The sequence below is a fragment of the Parus major genome, chromosome 12 (genome assembly GCF_001522545.3).
Source record: "Parus major isolate Abel chromosome 12, Parus_major1.1, whole genome shotgun sequence".
NCBI classification, from domain to species: Eukaryota; Metazoa; Chordata; class Aves; order Passeriformes; family Paridae; genus Parus; species Parus major.
The window spans coordinates 6,616,238-6,631,845 of NC_031781.1; the positions used below are offsets into that span (position 1 = coordinate 6,616,238).

General features: G+C 38.6%; 1 protein-coding gene across 2 annotated transcripts in view; it reads right to left on the reverse strand.

The window, feature by feature from the left end:
- The window catches only part of DCP1A (decapping mRNA 1A), a 31,875-nt gene that overhangs the window by 16,028 nt on the left and 239 nt on the right, over window positions 1–15,608 (reverse strand). For both annotated transcript variants that reach the window (XM_015641289.1, XM_015641288.1), the window contains exons 2-4: window positions 14,505–14,545; window positions 12,611–12,738; window positions 4,334–4,400 (exon numbers count right to left, since the gene is read on the reverse strand). In XM_015641289.1, coding sequence (XP_015496775.1) covers window positions 4,334–4,400; window positions 12,611–12,738; window positions 14,505–14,545 — 236 coding nt within the window. The remainder of the gene's footprint in view (window positions 1–4,333; window positions 4,401–12,610; window positions 12,739–14,504; window positions 14,546–15,608) is intronic.

Sequence of the window (15,608 nt, forward strand, 5' to 3'; positions counted from 1 at the left end):
TAAAAATTTAACTAGAGTTAACATGTTGCAAAAAGCAGTAAAGAAAAAAAGTACTCCCAGCACATTAACCCATTTTTCAGCCTGAATAAATGTCTAACACATAGCTGACAAAAGTTACACAAGTTTTCATTTGCTACAAGGTTTAGACAAGACAAATTGTCAAATGGTCTGGAGGATTTACCTCCCATTCACACAGCACTGGTCTGTCTCACAAAGTCTGCCTACAGAAAACACTACTCCAATAAAACTTTCATGTTTAGACATTTTTACAATGAAATATGTGGACATCCAAGCACGTGATACACAAAAAGCACATTTACACCATAGACTAAGGTACAACTTTTAATCTTTACTTCCTAACATGCTTTTTTTCCATATTTAGCCAAGTCAAGCCATTTCATTCAACAAAATCTATTACCAATCCACTCTAGTTTAGGATGAGGCCTACCATTATGCAATAGAAACAGTGGGAACAGAAGAGAGCTGGCTCACACCAGATGTCTCTGGAAGCAGTCTGCAAGTCACTCCTCACACCCCCACCTAAAGCTCCACAAAGAACAGCAAACCATTTCCTTCTCAGGCTGCCCTGCAGTCATTCCAATTACCTGCATTACCTCTGGCCTCTGGTGCCTACAGTTCCTTCACCACTTCTACTCCACCCCTGCCTGCCTCAAGTATCCAAAACCTTCAATTTGATGGACAGGTAAGAGATGCAAGAAGCTGATGTGTACCTGGTCATTTCATTAATAAAAGTAAAAGCAGCATATACTCCTAATCCATATGGAGTTCACGAGATATACATGGCTGTGCAGTGCGCTAAAGCTTATCCTCTTGAAATAAACACACACCAGCCTGTAATCCCTTCTTTTTTAAGCCTGCATTAATCAAATATGTTAAGAAAAAACAAGCACTGTAAACAGGGCAGAGCTCTGGAGCTGGCATGTCACTTGAGAACTCTCATGCTGTGGAACTGATGGCTGAGGGGGGAGCCAAGAGGTGCCATCACAACAATCACAGAAAGTGTCAATCATTCCAGCCTCCAGTTTCTTTGGGTCAGTTAGGATTCAGCAAAATTCTAGATTTCATAGACTGTAATTATTTATATGCACCTTTCCACCAACATTTCTGAGGAAAAAATAGTTCAAGTTTTGGAAGTTTCTTCCCAGTTTTCTAGCTACCAAGCTTCTTTACTTCCATAGAGTTTAGTTGCAAAGGGGTTAGATTTGGCTTTTAACAATTTGATGTTGCTTTCAGAATTTTTCATCATACAAGCTGGCTATTTAACCAGCTTCTGATTACTTCCAGCCTTCTCTGTAAGCAGCAGTCACCTGGCAAGGTAACTCACAATAGGGAGACCAATGTAACCCTGATAATTTCTGTGAACTGCAGCATGTGCTTGTTTGGATGAAGCAGCTCAATACTCCACAAGTGTTTCTATGGTGACACCCTGAGAGAACATTTTGTTCTAGCACCTCACGTGGTCACCCAGTCCTGGCTTAGGACCTCTCTAAGCTCAACTCCAAAACTAATGATGAGAAAGAGCAAGGTAAAAGAACCAGAATGCTCTGCTGAGATGTTAAGTGCCAGCATAATTGTATCAGAAAAAAGAAACACTTCAGTTACAGGGAAGATTCTGGGAAGTGAATTCACATGTGCTGCCTGGCAGGCAAAGCAAAGGCTTCACTCTTGAGACTCTCCTTCTGCCTTAATTATTTGTCCCAGAAGGTTTCAATAAAACATCCTCCCATGAAAACAGTAATCACTGAACTCACAGCAAAACACCTTCAAGGAGTGTATCCATTTCACGGAAATGTTTCATAAAAATTTTGAAAAACAGCTAATATTTTTCTCTTGTTCATTAGGAGGTGTCTGTTACCTTTTTAAAGCTTGCTTTCTTTTTGAAGAAAAAGAAATTCTCATCTAGGTAATTGTCTAATAGCTCAAACTCAATCTTCTGTCTTGTGCACATTACATTTCAATAGTGGTCATGGAATAAAATATGAAACTATATCCCCAGAAATCTGAGATTCTTTCCCAAATCCAGTCTGCTGTCTGTATTTCAGAAGCCACTTTGGGTCTGACTATTGAAACAGGGCAAAACAAGCTTATAAACTAAGCTAAAAATAACCCTCCCACAAACTTATAGGTTTGTATAGAATGCGATAGTTTTCTCAAATATCCAGTTTCTGCCCTACTTCTTCTAGTAAGATCATTCCTCAATCAATCATCCTAACTTGACACAAATGAATTGTTTCTGAAATCAGGAGTTTGATGACTCCCATGAAATGTTTTCATTTCAGAAAATTCTAGAATTCTTAAAAAAAATCCCCTGTAAATCAAATACCTAAATACCTTTCCTGGGGGGGGGGACGGAAGTCAACTAATGCAAATCTGTACACTGAACGTGCTCTGTGTCCAATCCAGGATTAAATCTTTTTTAAGCAAGGCCTGCTGTTTCTTTCCATTATATCAGATAGTGGAAGAGGCACAAATTCCTTCAGGGACACAGTAGCTGCTGTGACAGTTTGTTGAAGAATATCTGGAGTTACAGCATTGAAAATATACCTGGCACAACCTCACAGAAGGGCAGGGGGAGGGAGAGAACGTGAGAAGTGAAGTCTGTGATTACAAAGCCTAATTTACTTTTCTTTTCAAAGATAAGCCACCAAAATATAAATGGATGGCCTGCAATCTTGTTAACTCAGTCTGGCACAATAAGGTCAAGTCAAATGCAGGGAAGAGAATGCAAATCTCCTTGAAACCTTTTATGGTTATGTTTTTAAAGTGCTGAAGTATTATAAAGGCAGCACTCTTTCCTATCAGTCATGAAGAAAAACTTCACCTTAAAAAAAGGGTGCAAACCCAAATTTCCACTCCAAAGACAAAAAAACTACAAAACAAAATTAATACTCTCAGAAGAAAATGTATTTATGTAATCCAGCCAAAGGGGTAAATGTGCTTTATGCACTGCTGTGCCATGGCTAGACTGGTCTGCTACCTGATCACACTTTTTAAGACTCCTGAAGTATCTGTAGCCCATCATTTGTGCTACCAGTTGAACACCAAATGGATTCAAGGTTTGCTATTTGAAACTTAGATCTGCACTGTAGCTGTATGTGACAGAATATGGCAGAGTTTGACACGTTTAGCTCTCTCTCACACTTCAAACATTAACCAAATGGTTTTAGATTAGAAAAGAAAGCTGTATCCTTCTGATGCTCTGTTTATAAAGAGGAGAGGCAGTAGATGTTTTGTTATTTGTTTTGGTGACAACATCCTAGAGTCAGTTTCACACAACAGTTTTCCATTAATCCTTATAGTTAATCCTTAGATATGGCCAAACCAATTAACACTAACAAGTCCAACATAACTAGGAAGAAAAAAATAAAAGTGTGAAATGGGGTTATCAGGATGAGAAAAAAGAAAAATAATTTAAAAAGAGATCTTGATACCAATGTCTGTCATTTGTGCTCTCACTGCTTCTGTGAGAAAATAATAATTAAAATAAAAGCCAAAATAACCCACACCAAATCCCCTACACAAAGAAATTAGTATTCAGCTTAAAATATCTACATTGTGACTAGTTTTCATATAATTAAATATTATATATTTCCACGTAATTAAATTGTGCAAGTCCTCATGATGGCTGACTGGCATGCCCTGACACGCTGCTGAAGACATGCAAGAGATAAAAGGGGTCAGGAAAGCAATGATAGCAAAGAGGAGCAAAACTGAAATGAGGGATAAAATACCCTGAGCAGTACACCTACATTTTGCATTTTAGAAAGAGTAACTATCAAAAAATCTAGAAATTAGCAACACCAAGCTCTTATTATGTCAGTTTTGTTTATTCTCCTAAACCCACTATAATTCTAGAAAATTCTGCCTACGTATCCTATTATTTTTTCATCTCTTCACTTTAGTCTGGAATAATACCTAAGCCTTAAAAAACCCAAACAAACCACACACTCCAAGAAAAAAATAGCTCACCACAAAACCAACTAAAAACCTCCAAACTTTATTTTGTTACACACTCTGAATTAGAAAATCATTTGCCAGCATCCATAAACAAAATAGAATATAAAATAGTACAAAATGCTCATACTTGCTTTCTTAGAAGAATGCCAACAAATACTTCAACTCATTTTCTTTATCACTCAACTGAAAATTCTAATGCTGCAGTTTTTTTAAAAAAATGTAGCTTTCATTATTTAAAAAAAATTTCTATGAGCAAGAATGTTGCATTCCTCCATTTTTAGGAGAGTGATTAAAAAACCAGACATGTTTAGTAAGTTTTAAAATGCTTACAGAATAATAAGGCCCCAGTACTTACTTAGCCATGAGTTTTGCTATTCGATGACAGTCATTCTTGTCATAAAACCAAATACTGTAAATTGACACTAGAAAACAAGAAAAAAAGGTAATTAAATCATAGTCATACTATATGCAACATATGAATTTCCATCAATTTCCATTGAAACGTTGTGTGTCACTACCTACCATTTTTAAAGTAATCTGAAATAGCACATGTGCAAACATAAATACATCTTCAGTCAGATTAAATAGAAGAACTATAGAATCTTGATACTGTTTGTAAATAAAAGTGTCAGGAAAATGTTTTAACCAGCAGCTGCCTTCTCACTACAGTTACAACCTCTTTTTTTGAATTACCGACTTCATCATTTAAGCTAGGCCAAGGAATATCCATTTCAAAAAGCCACTGATTTTTATTTGTCAAATTCAAAGACCAACATTAACATCTGAATTATTGCATGACAGTTCAGTGGGAACTCCAACCTCTCTGGGAGGTTCCCTTTCCAGAAGGAAGTCGTTCTAAAGCTCCCATCACACAGTCACATTCATGGGACAGCTCACAGCTACACTCATAGTGACCCCTGCTCTTTGAAGGTATCAAGGACAAAGCAATGAGAGCAAAAGGGCTCCAGCTCAGCAAAACAGCCTCATTCTGGCTTTCAGAATAAGTAAAATTCCACTGAAAGTTTGCAGAGCTGGCGCTCGACCACTGAGCCTCCATGAGAGGGAGAAACTTTGTCAGGAGTGCCATGAGGGCTCCTTCCCCAGCAATCCTCCCAAGGCCTTTACCCACACACCAGCTCCTCCCCTCACAGCTCCCAGCTGCACCAACACCACAAAGCTCCACAACTCTTTTCAGAATGGTATCAAATCCAGCCCACAAAGCATTTTTTTAAAGCTTAGTTCACCTATGAAGTTTGTACATGCATAAACTGCTCTAACATCAAAGGCAATTGGACACTTTACACGTTACCATTAAAGTATTTTAATTTCTGAAAAAGATGTTTTCAGCCTTTTAAAACTCATCTTTATAATGCAATTCATGCCAATGATTTTACGTAGCTGAAACCACAGATTATACACTTAAAGTGAAGGAAATGACTTTTTAAAGAAAACAACACAACCATTTCCAGTTAGAGGTAGATATTTATTTCACAATAAAATCCTTTTTCTTTCTTTATTCACTTTTTTCCCTCCACAAGATACTGAGAAACCTCAGGCAAAGCCCAATCAAAATTATGTCAAGCCATGGCAAAGAAGGCAACTATTTACCAAACTTTTTCTGGCCCTTTGACTTTGACAAGTGTACTTTGCTGGGCCAAAATCCTCCAGAAGTCAGGTACACACCTCCTTTCTAGAAGAATATCCTATGACAACCTGAAATTCTTGGCTTTTCCTTCTTTTATCAAATAACAGCTGCATTAATTTGAGTGTTTGTTTCTTTAGAGGTTCCAGCTTAAGTAATAGATAAAGCTTTTCAAGTCCTAAAAAAGAAATCAATGCACAAGAATATAAGCCAATAAAAAAGCATTTCATACACATAACCAATGCTTATGAAATGCTTCTATTAAACTTTTCAGTTTAATACAACTGGATTTTCTGCTAAGTTTCTAGTTTGTTACATGAAAAAGAAGTAGCTCCTATTTTAGCACTAAAGAAAAGCTCTTTGCCTTCCCTGACTTCATTATCAGACAAACTGCCAAGAGGAGAAAGCTGCTTCAAAAGCATACTTGCTGAAGAAATGAAGATAAAGAACTTATAATAATATCTAAATGGGACAAATGATAAAAGTCACACTCAATTCTGCCAGAAATAGGCTTAGACAAGACCACATATATATCTAAATCTCAGTTTGGTGTAGACTGTGAGGCTTTTTTCCACTTTGTAGTACTGGCAAGCAATCACAGGGAGTCACTCAAAACAATCTTACACAATATTACAAAGATGCAAAGCAGATTACAAACGAACTCTGGCATTAATGTAGGTACAAGTCCAACAGGCTGGAATGTTTACCTTCCTCTTTCCAAGAGGCCTCCTGTCCAGCCAGTTCAGCTCCCTTCCCCAGAAGTGTGTGTCCAAAGAGCATTACTATTACTATTTAATAGGTATTTTCCTATATACACACTGTACTTCTTTCCTTACATGTGGCTTCAATTCAGAACATTCACATAGCAAAGACAGAGTTGGTTCTTACCAGCTCTTTTAAAATATGTGATTTTTTGCTATAGCCAGCATAAATATTAGTTGAACATTCCTATGTCTGGTGACATCTTCCTACTGCAGTTCTTGCAAGAATTGCATCCAACAGAAGCCACCGAATTGACTCATTTTTCCATCCAGCTTTTCTACTGAATGCTGAGCAGCATCTTTAGCTATCAAGTAAATGTAGTTTGTAATCATCAGCAGTAAATCTTTCAGTAGGAATCACACTGCATTTTGATACTCCTGAAGTAATGAGTAACCCATACCACAGACAAATCAGGTTCCATAAAACTAAAAGAAGTCATTTTCCTCATCTATGTTCTTCCCTGACATATGTCATTTTTGTTAGAAACACTGACCCATAATTATTTATCTAAACACATAACACTCAGCTTCTCTCCAAACTTGTCTGGATCAATCCTTAAAACCTGATTAAAACTGAAATGGGAAACCAAAGAGCTTTTGAAAGAACAGAAGGATTATGGAAGACTTCCTGCTCAAACCTAACAAGAGAATAATACCAAAAGGAAGGTCTTGGACTCTTCTATAATCTGGATTAAGAGTGGGAATAGCCAAGTGCCACAGTGAGACGGAAGCCTCATCTTTGGCAACATAAAATGAAGCTGCATCCCCAAACCGTAGTTTCACTTCAGCTCTCATTTTAAGTAAGCAGCAAGAGGCAGTGTTCCCACCCTCAGATCCCCACAACTTTGTTAACCCATTGCTCCCCAAAGGGCCCCTCTCCCTTATGTCAGCTGGGTAGATTTTAGTCCAGACCAGATCCTTGATCCTGTTTCTCCATCAGCTTCACAAAAGGCCATTGGAGCACAAGAGAGCAGAAACAAGAAGCTTGGGACACAGAGAAAGGGAAAACTTCAAATGGAACTGTGTGCCACAGGAGGTGCACATGGACTCATCAGCACTGCTCATCAACACAAATACCTCTTCAACTCATTCAAAGAGATGATTTGTTTGAAACTTCCCTTTACTATCTGGAAGAGCTGGTAGAAAGGAGAGAAAAGTTTTATTTTACAGGTCCAATTTAGATGTTGCCATACAATGAAACAGAATAACTTGAAGAGTTTTTCAAACTCTTGAAAGAAAAGGACTCATTTTGAAACCCCTCCTATAATGTAACCATGGAAAACATGGTTGATCTCACTTCCATAAAGAAAAGCACGTATTTGCTTAATTTTACACCTCAAACAGAGTTGGTGACATAAAGCTCTTCTCTTAAAGCTTGTATTTCCTCTAGCAGCAGTCAGCTGAAACGCCATCTCTCCTATGTCAGTCAGCTCTATATCACTGACATTGTTATTTATTTCCTACATGTAGATATTAGCCTGCCACATAGACTAATAAACCATTAGAATGAACAGAGAAAAACCAGTTATAACAGTTCCTCCCTTTCCTATTATTTTGAATACCTAAACATCATCCAAGCTCAGGATCACTTTAACTAACTGCCATATGAGTATTATATGGAAAGAGAGGGATTGCTGCTTTTCAACCCAACCCAAAGTAGAAAAGCTATTGCAGCTAGAGTGCCATCTTTTAGGTCAAACAATGTATTTTTAGAACTTTACAGTTTTCAATCATTCCTCCCCTCCCCCAGCTTGCATTGCTTCTTCTGCTATGCAGATATGAAGAACAGGCTCCTTTCTTATCTCAGACTAAACCACTGGGTTAATGTGCTTGCTGGAGAGCCAGGCAGCCTTAGCAATCACAGAGATATGTTACACTTAATGGAACATGTATGATAACAAGAGACTTTCCTTACCAGTTTTGAAACCAGTCAGGGGCTCTTTGAAACACTTCTGATGCAACCCATTTCACTTTTGCTCTTCAGGATACAAGTTGTTTTCATCAATAATACAACAAGCCCAGAAGACAGCACTTTGTAACTGAGTTTTCCACATAAATGTATAAACCTCTCCAAAATCCATTATTTTTGTATCGCTAACCCTTACTTTGGACAGGAATAAGAAGCAAGGAAAAAAGCTACACCACCACAAACAAAAACCCCACACCAAATAAGGACCATTTATTTTAATACCTGACTTTTATGCTAAACATCTGTCTTTTCAGCACCATGGAAATCAGCCTGCCTGACCTCCCAAGTGAACTGGCTTGGATTAAAACACCTTTTAATCAAGACCAACAGCACCGATACAAAGGAAAAGTTATAAATGAGAAAGGCTCAGAAGAATCTTTCCTGCAGACTTTGGGAGGTAAGTTCAACAGTGCTTAAAATTTTGACTAATTTTCCTCAATTACTAAGCAAACTACTAACAGCTTCAGATGATCACATTACAGATTGAAAGGAAGTACTGAACTTCAGACTGGACTGTTATTACTGTTACTGGCTGAACTGTATATACATTTTTTAAAACAGAGTCTAACATGCTTTCCACAAAAGACAAGAGAAAACAAGCTTAGGTTCACTCAAAAAAAAAAAAAGGTCAATGGGATTCAGTATTTCATGAACAAATACTCTGAAAACTCTAAAGAATGTGCATGTGTCCAGAGGGAGAGTTTAACAAGGATCAAATATACCCAGCAGTACTTGTTCCAGACCAAGAAATAATATATGGCAAATTAAGTATGAAGTACAATCTCAAATTTTTTACCTTTTAAGAGTAATTCTAAATTTAAAATATGCTACAGTAAGTCAAACAATCTCTTTGTTCAGTTTGGCAATTTCTTGATCTGCTCATGTCTGGAGATATTTGCTTTCCTTAATTCTTTGTAACAGTGAAAACAAGAATACTTTTTTTCTATTTACCACTGCAAGTGGTAGAATGCCTCACAGTTTCTCAGTCATACTCTTACCATCTTTGCTTTAGGGTCTTATGCCCCACAAAAAATGGTGTAAGTTTTGGGGCTGTGTTACATCCAACTATTTGGGTTCATTCTTCTTTTGATTTGGAACCATATTATGCGGCCAGAATAATTTTGAGAAAAAAAAAAATCTGAAGTGAGGAAAGATTTCCCCATTAAAAGCTGAAATATGAAAAAGCTAATATTGGGATAGAGGGGAACCTCACAGAATAATGAATAACAAATTGACCCAAATGTTTTCCATTTCACACAAAAGCCAGACATAAGAAAGGTGCTGTATCTGTTCTCCTTCCAGAGTGGCCATGGAAGTTTCCTTCATGCCAGACCCTGCAAAAGTAGGAGTACTCCCCTCTATGAGCTGTGAAAATCAGTAATTTCCTCTAGGAATAAAAAGGCAATTATCTAGTCTTGGTCTAAGAGTATGAAAATGCCTCTGTGCAACTGGATAAAATATCACGTCTACAGATTAACAAAGTTAACTTCTGATACGCAGCAAACCAACAATTCCTTTGTATAGTAAGAATGTTTGAAAAACTCAAATTACAAAAGAACAGTAAAACTGCACCAAAATATTATGATCTAGTATGACAGGCAAATCATTCTTACAGCCTCTAGCCAAGCAAAAATAATGTTTGTAGACTGCTTGCAATGTTCCTCACATAAGTCATTAGCAGCTCTGCACAGACTGGAGTAGGTTACTCGCTGTCCTCAGAACAGCTCTTGTGCTGGCTGAAGACAGAAATGCCAGAGGTCTGATCTGCTGCATGGATTATTATCTTCTTAAATCCCAGAACAAAGTGAAAACACGAAGTTCGGAAAACAGTAGTACCACATTGAATATAAATATTGTTGACATGGAATCTTCTCCAAATGCATGGTGACATAATTTTGCTTTGATCATCTTCTACTGTTTCTACCATGCCCTGGTGAAATCTCTACTTGTTACTGATCCTGTTACAACATAATTACAGAGACACAAAGTATGTTTGTCTCTGCCAAACAGCACTAGTAACATGATTTTAGGTTTTTACTGGATAGTCTGAGCCATTGCCCATCTGTAAGCTAAGGAAACAGAATCAGCAGCACTCAGCAACCTTAACAGGGCAACTTATTCATAAAGAGCTTCTAATGATAGCAGATTTTTTCAAGGATGCAATAAAAGCCACTCTACAAGACACAGGGTTGTGTAAGAGGAAGCTTTTCCTTACACAAACTACAAGTCCATCCTCCTTCAGTCATTAAGGGATCTCAGAAGAACTTCACCTTAAGCCATTAGAGACCCGTGACATTAAGCCCTTGGAGGTACACATTATAGTAACCACTGGCTTAAATTTCTGATTTGAATTAGTTCCAAAAATGCAAAGGTTTTTCATGCCAGCAGGCAACTGAGCAGAAGTGGAGATCCTTCTGCATGAAGAGAACTTGGACAAGAATCCCCTGATCTACCCAGACACACAAAACACACATACTGAAAATTTGTCAGCAAATCCAAATTTGCCTGCAAATTCACAAATACTATGCAAATAGAGGCAAATAGCTTTAACACAATTCAACCATGTAATTTGTTTTCTAACTCTTTCAGAGAACAGAGAATTTGGAAAACCTTATGTAAGGAAAATAATCCAAAACAAAACAGCTTAATGCAAAATGTAAGGGAGTTAGTGGTGTGGAAATTATAAGGAATAAAAAGCTTAGATGCCATTTTCAATGCTTTTAAGCTTGTATTTGAATAAAGTGAACACTCTCAGAGGGCACAAAAACTCATCTGCAGTTCATTTGTGACACCTGAGGAAATAACTAATGACATACTAACTGCACTGGACATCTTCTATCTGACATCACTGGAGACAGGATGGGATAATGAAAGAAAGGACAGTTTCTGACCAAAGTAATTTAAAATGTCAATGGCAAAGAAATAAGATGAAAAGAAATACTCCTGATTACCTCAGAATGCAATTCCCACATCCAGTCTGTAACTTTTCCTTGCTGACCTTTGTATGAATTCCTCCCTTACTTGTACTATTCTATGTCATCTCCATCCTAAACCCAGGAGCCCCCCACAGATCTTACACACTAGTGTCCCACAGGAAAAGGAAAGCTTTCATCAAGGAAAGGAAAACAACTGACTTGAGGGGTTTTGGAGGTTGTAGCAAGGTGGTGCTTGGTCTCTTCTCCCAAGTAATGGGACAAGAGTAAACGGCCTCAAGTTGTGCCATCAGAGGTTTATATTGGGTTTTAGGAAAAGTTTTTTCATAGAAAGGGCTGTCAAGCCTGGAACAGGCTGCTCAGGACAGTGGTGGAGCCACCATCCCTGGAGGTATTTAAAGGATACATAGATGTGGCACTGAAGGACTTGGGTTAGTAGTGGACTGTGCAGTGCAGGGTTAATGGTTTGGTGTGATGATCTTAAAGGTATTTTCCAGCCAAAACAATTCTGTGATTCCCTCCCTTAAGTGATCCTCTAGTCAGTGTCACACATCATGGTGATTCCACAGCAGCTCCTGCTTCCTTATACCATCAGCAGTTCCAACAAATGAATCAACTTCTTGCTTCCCTTATGTCAGCAACCTCACAGCTGCAATTTTTTCCTGACACCTTAAGGTCCATCCTGTCCCTACCACCTCCATCTACAGCTCCTCTTCCTTCCAAACCAAGCAATCTGCTAAAACACTCAACTCAATACAGTACTTTCCCCAATCTATTGCCAGTCACTTCCCTAACCTCCTAGACTTTTCAAATTACTGACCAGTTTTGACTTCCTCCTTGTGACACTTATAGATGGACACTTGCTAAGATTATGAAACAGAGGAGACCATCTGTGTTAGGCTGTTCTTTGCCACCATGACAGAATTTATCCTACTTCTTACAGATCCCAGAGGTCCTCCAAGGGGAAAAAAGGAAGGGATTAACATTTGACTGGTCTATTAGGTACACCAAAGCACAGCCAAAGCATCTGTAACTCAGGGGGACATTCAGATAGGAGTGAAACATGTTTAGATTAAACCCATCAGACCATAAATTAAAGACCAGAGCAATACTGCACTTTGGTAGTATATTTGCTTTTTACTGAAAGTAGGAAGTGATCATAATATAACAGCTATATAAGTAAACTTAGCATTTTAGACAGAAAACATCAGATATTTCACTGGAACTTGCCCCATTACATCTGAAACAGACATCATAGTAATCAGAAATGATCTAGGTTATAAAACTGAACCTGAAGTTTACTTGGATTAGAGAAAGTTATACTCACAACTGGCATTTCTGTAGAGAAGAAAGGGTTCATGGAGCTGAAACTCCAAATCTTTATTTACTGGTTCAACCAGGTTGTGCATATTCAGTCGATTCACTATCGTAAAACCATGATAAGGAGAAGCTGACCTGTTGTGTCAATGAAAACAAAACCAAGGATTAATACCTTCATCAACAGAAGTAATTTTCTGAAATCAAGTTATGAATTCATCTTCAAATTTCCATTGTTTTATTATGTGAAGATTTAGCAGTCCCGAAGCTCTCACAGTTGTTTTCTTATGCTATTTCTTGGTATGCTACCTAATTTCAATTTCAAACTACACTTACCTCAAAGCAGGATTAGGATTAACATTACAGTTCCACACTGTTAAACTGCTGAATCAAAGATATGCCTCTGAGAAATCTATTAAAAAAAACTAGGGCATGTCCACCATTAAAATGCAAATGTATTCAATACTTGACATAAGACCATTTTGAGGCATTTTAGAATTTTTTTATTAGAGGAGAAAAACCAAACCAAACCACTTACACAGCACCATTACCTTACTGTAAATAGACATGACAATAAAAAAGAGCTGCTGTCTTAAATAGCAGGAAGTACCCTTAGAGGGATAACCATAAACAGTAATTTCTTCTTAAAGGGCAACTCTGGAAATAAGGACTTAACCCAGTGTCCTGAAAGTAAATTATTCAGAATTGTATTGCTTAGTGAAGCAATTTTTATTTATCTAGATTTTTGCCAGACACCAGGTGGAAAAAGAAAACACTGAGCAAGCACTGAAAGTTCAAGATAGTTTTAGATCTGGCATGAATGTCCTGTCAGCACTCAAATGTGCCTGTAAGCTGGTATATAATCAACAACAGCAGCACAATGAAGGCAGGCTAAAAATCAGACACAATCAGCTGGTAAATATGAAGATTTCTGTAACAGGGTGGCAACCTTTACCTAACTGATAACAAAAATCTGTCAAGAACTTCCAAGGACAGGGTAAAACAACAGTTACCATCACAAGTGAGTCCCTTAATGCACCTCACAGAACTTGTTTAAAATTGTCAACTAGTGACACTGAAAGCTTTTGCTTTGGTTTTTGTTCTGATTTTTTTTTTAAAGAAGTTTGGTTCACTTTCTTACACTAAGTATTTCCAAGCTGGGAGCTGAAGTAACAGGAACTGGTTACTCAAATCCCTACATAGTACCAGGATAAAATACTGTAATGACCAAATTATGACACTCTGCTTCAATATGGCTGAAATCTGCATTATTTCTATTTCTTACCTTCAACAAAGTGTTATATCATTTAGATTTTTTCTATTTGCCTGTAATTTAAAATTTGAACTCATGACTGATTTCATCTGCTGGTTCTCCTCCTCACCCCTTTTACCTGTCTTAGGGAACTGAAATTTCTTCCATGGTTTTGATGAGGAAATCAAAAAAACCCCAAAATCAGACACTATGAGATCTCCAGCTTTTGGGCAACTTCATCCATTTACAAAAATTTATGCCATATGCTCATCTCTATTGTTTTAATTATCAATTTCATGGATTTTAGGAGACAAAGGGAGACTTGGCATTTAACAAACTCAATGCACTAACAAATACTATTGAATTAATAAAATAAGCTCAATTTGATGTGGGTACGTATGTAGCATTCAAGCTTTACTCTTTCTCAGGAGTACTTTTAGGGGCTTTTGACCCTAAAAAGTACTTTAAAAGTTATTCACCCACGTGCAGAGTTTATTCTTTTTGAATGAGTACACAGCAGTTTAACAGCTGGACAAGCAAAAAATGATGAGTATGAAAGCTCTGCAGGAAGCCATCTGGAGTTTGTTTTCCTAAGGAAGGAATACAGACATCGCCCCCTCCCCCCCAAAAAACAATCCGAACCAACCCTTACCTTTTATACACAAATAAGGTCCCTTCTATGTCGGTTTTCTCCTACAAAAGACAACAAATGCACTTTAGGGATGTGCCTGTTCACACAGTTATGTACATTTTGTACTGTGTTTTAATTGCAAAGACTTAAAATATCCTTATCTTCCACTACGGTTTGACATCATAGGTCTAAAAATATGCTTTCCTATTTTCAGAAACTACCAATTTTTTTTTTTTTTTTTATCAGAAAGATTAGGAGGTTAAACCTACTTCCAAAAGTCTTTGCTCACTCTCTCAATTTGCCGATGCGTTACATACATAGCGTTCCACAACCTTCCCATGCTGAGCCTGACCGGGCAGACTCCAGATATCGGAGAGGTTGTGTTCCAGTTTCACTCCAAGGACAGCAACAACAGCACAGCAGGGTAGAACTATGGGCCATGGCTCTGTGTCAGACTCCAGCTTCCAGAGCAACCCTAACCCTTGTGACCCACGAGCGCGGAAAGCTGCTGCAGCTCCAGGGCTCACGCGACAGCGAGAAGCTCCCCGTATTCCCATTTTTATGGCTCTGTGATGAACACGGTGGGCAAGCCAAAACTGTGTTTTAATGTAATGACGAACACTCACATCCCTTAAATCCTCCTCTTCCCGAATTAGGGCTCTGCGCAACAGGCAGGAGCAACAACAAAAAAGTACGATCAGAAAAGAGAAAAAAAATCAATGGCCACCAGAAGCCAAAGCGCTCTCCAGCCCCAGCACTGCCCCGGTCCAAGGGGGAACGGCGCCTCCTCCCCGAGCGCACACACGGCCTCGCCTCTCCCTCTTCCTCCTCCTTTTCTCTCCCTCTTCTTCCTCCTCCTCTTCTTCCTCCTCCTCTCCTCCCCCTCCTCTACTCTCCCACTCGCCTCCTCTCTTCGTCTCCTTTTCTCTCTCTCCCCCAGCACAAGCGAGGGGAACGCGCCCAAACCCCAAACTTCCCCCTGGGCGAGCGCAGCCCCGCGCGGGCCCCGTGCGGACGCGCCGGGCCGGGACTATGGTCCCTATTTTCTTTTCACCTTTTTCCATCTCTCCTCTCCTCTCCTCTCCCTCCCCCTCTCCTCCTCTCCTCCTCTCCTCTCTATGTTCT